At 31.0% G+C, this 7337-nt stretch overlaps 1 protein-coding gene across 2 annotated transcripts; it reads left to right on the top strand.

The window, feature by feature from the left end:
* The first annotated feature begins 1775 nt into the window (after positions 1 to 1775).
* LOC111715814 (uncharacterized) lies at positions 1776 to 5598 on the top strand. Of its 2 annotated transcripts, none has more exons than XM_023491193.1 (10): positions 1776 to 1835; positions 1896 to 1942; positions 2535 to 2611; positions 3076 to 3104; positions 3202 to 3217; positions 3827 to 3903; positions 4337 to 4385; positions 4500 to 4590; positions 4950 to 5001; positions 5453 to 5598. In XM_023491193.1, exons 1-10 carry the CDS (start codon positions 1818 to 1820, stop codon positions 5501 to 5503), a joined length of 507 nt encoding a protein of 168 aa, XP_023346961.1. In that variant the 5' UTR covers positions 1776 to 1817; the 3' UTR covers positions 5504 to 5598. The 2 variants fall into 2 exon arrangements, with proteins under 2 accessions (XP_023346961.1, XP_023346959.1); XM_023491191.1 differs by having other exon boundaries at positions 3076 to 3137.
* Positions 5599 to 7337: the final 1739 nt, after the last annotated feature.

The following is a 7337-nucleotide window of genomic DNA, read 5'->3' as shown; positions in this document are numbered from 1 at the left end:
ATAAAAATTGATTTTTGACTGTTTTCAAAAAGGATTAATAACCCTATCCAAATGTATATAACTGAAATTGTACAGGCCAAAATCCATATTGTATGTTAGTAAAAAAAAATAACTCAAAACAGTTGAAGCTACTTTTTAAAAATCGAGAATAAAGGAAATAAAGTACATCTAAAATCTAAAGAAAATCAGGTATGATATGATGGAGGTCATTTTTAGCAATTCCTAAATCCTTAATTCAATGTTTGCAATATCTTTGACATCAAAAAAAGATGAATTCCTAGGGGTTGTGATATTGCAATTGGAATTATGGAAGCAGATTACCTGTAGATAATATTACTTACTTGGTATAACCTACTTCAGGTTCAAAATAATTTTGACATGCAATCAGCATGGAAATTTTTTTATATTGAAACATGAATATAAAATCTAAATAAATCATAGAGAAGTTTCCATTTCATTTCTATTATTATTTTCCAACTATATTTATTTAATATTGAGTATAGAATAACATTGTACACCTAAGTTCAAATACATCGGAAGAAAATGTTGTATTCCTAACTTTCTGATATTGGAATGATGCAGATGTTCAGTTATGTCATTAACTGATTGCATGGAGATCTTTAAAACCGTTCTGAATATTCATGGCTATTTATTACTTTTGCAATATTTGAGATTTACCTTTTTGCCCATTAAAAATTGTCAAGACAACACTTCATAAATTCTTTCGATGTCGCAAAATCTCTGAGGTAAACTGTAGGTCTTTGAAGCTTTCAAATTAAAAATTTAAACAATTCCAGTTGCCATATGAAGATTCGGAAAATATCTTACTGACTCAGTTATTTCTAGAAAAATTGTAGAAAAAATCCTCTAATATTTGGAACATGTCCTTTAAAGTAAAACTTCCTTTTTCCTTGACAATGTGTAAATTGACACTCCTAAATAAATTTGGATAGATGTATTTGTATCATGTATGTTTCAAGTCCTGAACTAAATTTGAAATCTGAAGTATTCTCAACATATCAAATCATGTTCCCAGTTCATACTTGGCAAAAACTTTGTCCAGGGGGGGGGGGTCTTAAACTTTGTTTTCTTTCCAGGGGGCTCAGCATCCCTTGGGACCTGAAACCCACCTGAAATCAATAGATTTCACATGGTCCAGGCTTAGCCCCAATAGCCCTCCCCCCCTGAAAACGCCTCTTATCAAAAGTCGTTGTATTTCCAACATTTAGTCAGCCTTTAAAGTAAACTTTTTATGAACTAGTATTTAACTAGTATTCTGTACCAGTTGGGTTTGATATAAAATATCTCTAACTGGAAAAAAATGTTATTTTTAACTTTTTTAACAGAGGTTTGTTATTTTTAAAAAATCAAAAACAAAACCAAGAGCAAAACGACTTTGTAGGTTATTTTTGCTTGGAAATTGGTGGTGACTGTAGAAATGATTCTCAATTATGTTTATTTTTTTTATTTACAAAAAGAGTTGGATTCATTCATCTCTTGTTCAAGGTCCATATCGCTCTTTATTTTTAAATTATTCAGTTCTAATTTAATTTGGCTGTTTACTATGAATTAGTAAATTCAATTTGTTATTTTAATAAGAGTTCCTTTTACTATTATGAAATTAAATCTAATCTAATAATGCCTTGCATGTCTATTTTTAAGGGTCCTCTACTCTCTTTAACTAATTAAATTAAAATGAAGATAATATAATAAATTGGATATTTATGATAAGGTTATTATTGATTAATATAACTAATTGAATTAAAATGAATTTGAATTTTATTATTAGTTTATGTTCCAGGCTGCCTACCTGAATCATGTTTCCTAGAAAAATGGTATATCAATGAAATGTGATCATAAAAATGTTTGTTTAAATTACAATATCTTATTTACAGATAGTCCTACTAGTGATAACAGTAGGTATTCATGCTCAAAAAATCAGGTTCTTAAATTTTTGTCATGAATTTCAGGTCGAGATAAGAGAGATGAGCATTTCTTTTAACTTCTATTTTGGAGGATCAATGAAATTCATTCTTTGCAAAGCATCAAAGGAATTGAGTTTTTGACACAAATCTAAATTTTCTAATACCAAAATATTTATGACTCATACCTTTCATATTTCAAACTTAGATTACTTGATCCACCAGAATTCATAGTTTGAATTATCTAAGGTCTGCAACTTCATCATATTTTAAAGAAATAGGGATTAAAAAATCAGAGTTTGTGTCAAAGACTCAAAGACTCAAACGGCACTGGGAAAGGGGCAGTGCAAATTTTTTTTAGCAAAATACATTCATTTTATTGATTCATTTATTATTATCCCTATTCCAACAGCCTTATCCTTTAACAAAAAAATGCTAAATTTCAGACACTGTGCTTTCGCCAGCAAATTATGCCATGGTTTGTGATTTTCCACAATTAATTGACATAAATCTGATATAGGCATTCTGGCACTATACATGACTCAATCCCATAGGGTGTAAAAGCCCAGCTATTGACCAAAAGTGAGAGGCTTGTTACTTGTTTTTTTTTAGGAGAAAGAACAATCGAAAAAGCAGTAATCTTGTTTTTGTTCCTGAGCCGAAAGATTCTTCAGAGCCACGCATAACAAGTAAAACAATTTAATTAAAAGAAGGAATGGTAAATTTCATTATAGATGTGCTGTATCTAAATAGCTATATATTACAGCAAGATGCTAAAATTAGGATAGAATGCATTTTTAATTTAAATGATAATATCTTAACATAAACTTTTATATCATATTTCTGGGTTGTTAAAAAGCTTAATTATTATATCTAGATATACCAAGACAAGACAATTGTACACAAACATTTCAAAAAAATGAAACACTATTATTTAGGCAAGGCATGTTATAAAGGTTTTGGGCTTAAATTTTAACTGTACCTCAATGGTTCTTGTTCTTTAAAAATTTCAAAGGTTGGGACAAAATATAGTCTAAATAGGCACTATTTATCTTCATTCTCTTCAGTTCACAAATCCCAATGCACACTGTGGCTCAAAAATTGGGAATACACAAAAGTGGGTCACATAGACACATTAAAGCTTTATAAATAGAATGTGGGAAGCCTGATACTGATGGAGAGGTATGCTTAACAGGACAAATATGTGTTGCAAGGGTAAACAAGAGAATAAATTGAAAATCCATTTTTTTATAAAGAATATTGAAAACGTTTCTTTTAGATAAAGAGGTGTAAAGGTAAATAGATATCAATGAGGGCTGTAAGTATTTTGATGTACTTTATTAAATATGTAATTTAATATGAAGACAATACATTTAATACAGGGTTATCATTAAAGGTTAAAACTTTAGAGACGATTGTACAGAATTTACACTGTGTTTAAGCTTTATTCGATATATAACCTTGTTTGTTTTGTTTGCCAAATCTTTAAAAAGCCATTAGATAACTATATATAAGGCAGAATACATAGTTCAACCTTGGGATCGTAAAATTTATAGAGTTTCTGGTCGTCTTTACAGTCTCATCTTTTGTGGGTAACTGTGTAAATGAATTTATATTTCTAAAACCTATGTTGTATGTCTGTTGTCTGAAAACATTCCTAGTTTGTAAAATTAATACAAACAGGCAGGTCAAATGTCAATTTTTTTTCTTATGCTAAAAAATTAACGTTTTCATTCAAAACTTTGCCTCTCATTAACCGAACCTTGCTCACCAATAGGCATTTAGGCATTTAGCCAATACATAGCAAATTTTTTGTTAATATCAATCTGATCTAGATGTTACGAAATTGAAAATTACTGATTTTCGTTTTCAATTTACTCTTTTTAGATTAATTTCTAACCCAGGCATAAAGCGTGAATGTGAACCAGTTGGGAGCTCTTGTTGTGGAGACCCAAGAACTGTTGGTAAACAATGCAAAGAGGTAGAACACTTTTTTTAGACTTGTGAAGGAATCAGTGAAAGATTCCATGATTTTTAACTTCATTTTGGGAACTGCAGGACTTCCCTGTAAATACCAATTTTGAATACTATATGGGCCTATATGTTCTAGGTTTTTCTAAGAGCGCTGCTAGTGCTAATGTATGATGTGCCACAATGGCAACGTACATTTTTAATGTCGATTTCCCAAGATTTTGAAACAGACAGAAAAACTAGCTTTTAATTGCATTAGAAAATTTATAAGAACTGAGTGAAAACTCCTGAGTAAAGATTAGTGTTCAACTGCATGTGATAGAAAGTGTGTAAGAAAACACTTACAGCCATTCTGTGGATTACCTCTTTTAATTTACACTTTTTTTCTCGTTTACATACATCATTTAGATTTTTACTCAAAAAATAATTGAAATATCATTTAGGGAGGTCGATGTTTGCGCTTTGACGATGGTGTATCAGAATGTGTTGGAGGTAGGGGTTTAGGTGTAAGAACCAACCAATTGTTGAAAAATGAAAAAAAGAGATCATGTTTAAAGCATAAATGCACTATCAAACTCAGAGAAACAAATATTTCTCCTTTTTCAGCAAAAACAGCATCAACAACAACTACAACTACCACTACTACAACAACAACAACTACAACATGTACCCAAATATGTGATGCAGTAATTGGGAGGTAAGTAAAGTTTGAAACTACGTTTTTTATAAGTCTGTTTAACAAATATACTTATGAAGCTATACAAAAAAAACAAAGTTTGTATTGAAAATATTATTTCCAAATCATATTAGACAATATTGGATAGTTGCTCCCATAACAAGTTTTCAGCATGTTTTCCCTAGTTCTGTGAAGCACCAAGGGCCTAGATTTATTTAATGCTTGGTTAAGCAAGGACCTGCCTTTAATATCTAGTTGTTTTTGCATTCTGAACAACTTCTGGAACATAAAAAGTGGGTCTGATAGAAGAAAGAATCTCTTTCCCTTTATAGAAAAATAGTAATTTTTCTATTTAAATCTAGTTTAATTAAATATTATAGTGACTATCAGTATCAAGAATATCTTCCTGGCCTTCCGCCAAATCTACCGCAGGAAAATCCAATCAACTTGAAAAAAAAACCTAAAAAACAAAATTAAGCAAAGGGCTGGGTAAAGGGATTGAGTTTTTGAAACAAAGTCAAATTTTCTAATCCCCTATTTCGGTTTAAACATGTCGATTCTAGAAACTTAACAAAAAAAGCTGCTTTTCTAAAAAACTTCAATTTTTGTGTTCTTTTTCATGTCTTTAAATACATGAGATTTTATATTTTGCTAAGTTAGGGAAAATAAATGATTTTCTGGGTAAAAGGTATCAAAAAGAATGAAAAAACTTGCCTTTTGATGTAACATTTTTAAATATTTTCCCCCAATTCATTTTCCCTGTGTAATTTTAGAAATACACATCTCTTATTACCCATACCATGTGTCCCACTATACATAACAATTTTAGCATGAAAATCCATGTTCAATGAGTTTTCTGTTTCTATTCTTCATTGGATTCTAGAACTGTGTGTGTGCAAATCCAATTGCATCTGGAGATCTCTATAAAAAATGAGAAACTAGGGCCAAACTTTGCAGATGCAACTCCAATTGAAACTGTGGGTGCTAATTATTTAAAATTGATAAAAATAAATTATATTTTAAGTAAAACCTGTAAAAAATTGACTTTTCTACAAAATATTTTGCAATAATCCAAACCATTCTTTTCCCTCGCTTTTCCTTGAAACCTTTTAAATTATTTACAAATAATAAAAGAAAAGAATATTTCTAACAAGCAATTACAATTTGAAAAATGTGATGAATACATGAAAGAATCCATATTGAGAAGACATTTTTTCATTTTCAGACACAAAGTCAAATTATTTAAGAATTCCTTTGATATAAGATAATGTAAGAGGAAACAATTATTGAATGAGATACTTATATAACCTTTATACACTTGGCCACTAGACATGTAATTTTCTTAGCTTGAAGGAAGGATGTAGAATGTCTTCAGTTCTGTATACAGTAGTTGAGCTTTATTTAAAGATTTAGTCTGATGTAGATTTATCCCAGTAGAAAAAAGTGAGGTCAAGAATTAAGCTTAAAAGGACTTGAAGCGTCATGTCAAGTGACCATTAAAGCAAAGGTGACAAAGCTTGATTCACAATGGTACCCTTAATACCTTTATCTTGTCAATGATGTGGAAGATATTGTCCTTGAATTTATGCTTTAAGTCCTTATAAAGAAGATTGGTTTTTATTTTCAAAATATCAATTCTTCTGGTTAAGTGAGATTTGATAACTATTTCATTTGTTTATTAGTGTAATGGTTTGTATAATCCAAGTCTAATCCAGAAATATGTAAGAAATTAAAGTGGAAATAAGAAATAAAAGTAAATATTTACCAAGAAGATTCAACATCTAATAAATGAATGCTATGAACTGGTAAAAGAATACTTACAACTTTAATGTCCTGTTACATTAATATCCATGTAATCAGCATCTAGTAAAATTTACAAGATTTAATTGCAGATGGAATTTTTTACAAAAAGACAATCTTGAAGAAAACCTACAAGAATCAAACACCTGATAACTTATTAACAAGAAAAAAAAATTTTCACCAATGTATTTAAAAATGCACATATCATGTTCCTCTACCGCTTTAGTAAATGTAAACTTAAATAATGGCAGCCTGAAGTCAGACTGTATGACCACTGAGCAGGCAGTACAGTCAAAACCAGGACCGCAAAGGTGGGCTTAGCTCCGATAATTAAATGTATGTTCACCGATTGCTTGTTAAGTTGTTAAAACAAGCAAGAAAATTTAATTGCTTAATATTTCCTGTTGTATTATTTATGAAAAATCCATAAAAAGTTAACTTAAATTACAATTTTTGTGTTACCATCAATAACAGCCAGAAAAGTTACAGTTTGATAGAAATGAGGACGATGATGCAGAGGATCTGGTGAAAGTACTGCAGGATGTTCTAGACGGCCTGGAGGAACTTAATAGGGAGGTTAGAGACCTCCTGTCCCCCTCTCCTGGGGACACCAGCACCCAACAGCCCCCTGTGGACGCACATATTGATGTATGGGACACAGGGAAGGCTTGGGAGCGAGAATATAATCTTCAATCTGAATCAGGCAGGAATGATGTCAGTGTCAGGTTATGCAACCAGGTTGAAGACCTGCTCCAGAAGATGCGGGAGCGGGTCAACCAACAGACCTGGAATAAAGGAGATAAAGATCTAATTGATGGTTTGGCTAATATACTAGTCATGCACCTCAGACTCAGTAGACTAACTGAAAAGGTGCTCAGAGATCAAGCTAATGGACCTAACATGTAAAAGGACCGTGGCTGGTTACTGAACCATCTAGTTATCATCCTTCTGTGATTACATATGCATTT

Source organism: Eurytemora carolleeae, unplaced genomic scaffold (assembly GCF_000591075.1).
Source record: "Eurytemora carolleeae unplaced genomic scaffold, Eaff_2.0 scaffold1869, whole genome shotgun sequence".
Classification (NCBI taxonomy): Eukaryota; Metazoa; Arthropoda; class Copepoda; order Calanoida; family Temoridae; genus Eurytemora; species Eurytemora carolleeae.
This window is presented reverse-complemented; position numbering and strand designations above follow the sequence as displayed.